The sequence below is a fragment of the Cyprinodon variegatus genome, unplaced genomic scaffold, assembly GCF_000732505.1.
Source record: "Cyprinodon variegatus isolate N-32 unplaced genomic scaffold, C_variegatus-1.0 Scaffold1107, whole genome shotgun sequence".
In the NCBI taxonomy this organism is placed as follows: Eukaryota; Metazoa; Chordata; class Actinopteri; order Cyprinodontiformes; family Cyprinodontidae; genus Cyprinodon; species Cyprinodon variegatus.
The window spans coordinates 220,481-221,353 of NW_015151560.1; the positions used below are offsets into that span (position 1 = coordinate 220,481).

At 34.5% G+C, this 873-nt stretch overlaps 1 protein-coding gene across 1 annotated transcript in view; it reads left to right on the plus strand.

Moving 5' to 3' along the window:
* The window catches only part of LOC107101519 (high affinity immunoglobulin gamma Fc receptor I-like), a 20,414-nt gene that overhangs the window by 7,417 nt on the left and 12,124 nt on the right, over window positions 1-873 (plus strand). The window contains exon 2 of the mRNA XM_015400465.1: window positions 597-854. Within this exon, the coding sequence (XP_015255951.1) occupies window positions 597-854 (258 nt within the window). The remainder of the gene's footprint in view (window positions 1-596; window positions 855-873) is intronic.

An 873-nucleotide genomic window follows, 5' to 3' on the forward strand; every position in this document is an offset into this window, starting at 1 on the left:
CATCATATCAGAGGCTCCAGTCCTCTTTAACTGGACAGACATGATAACCTGACAGAACTAATAGCTGTTTCATGTAATCTGTGGGAAATGAAACACCAAAACATTATACAGTTCATTAAATCAAACTTTAAGCAGTTTTCATTAAAATAAAAGTTTGTTTTTTGAAGTTTTATATCAAAAGCTATTTACTAAAAGTTACAGCCTGCTGGGTTACACTTGTTTCCATTTAATTTTGCTTTACAAACCATGTTTTTTCTCCTGCAATTCAGATTTTATTTCTTGTTTTACTAAAACAGGAAAATTTAAAAAAATATATTATGATAGTAATAATAACTCAGTCAAATATCAAATAATTTGTCAGCTCTACAGACAAGCCGAACAGATTCAAAAGTAAAATTATTGAAAAGTTTAAGGCAGAACCACAATGCTATTAATTATATCTAAATAACAGGTGAAATTAAACTATAATTAAATTAATAAAGATATGATTCACATGTTACACATCAAAGGGTTAAATTTAGTCCACGAAAGTTAAAATGATTCTCATTTTTGTTTAATGTAGCTTCTACCTTCTGTCTGATTATCATTTATTCCAGTCTCTAGGCCCATTGTGACCCTTCAACCCAACTGGCCTCAGATATTCAGAGGAGAGAAAGTCACTCTGAGATGTGAGATCCATGGAGGTGGAGGAGCTCAGTGGACGTATGAATGGAGACCAACCAGCAGTAACTCTCCAACATCCAGTGAATACTGGATCAACACAGCTACTGAGTCTGGTGATAGATACTGGTGTAGGGCTAGAGGAGACTACCATATAACAGCCTGGAGTGATGTCTTCAGACTGACAGTGAGAGGTGAGTCAGTCTGTAAATG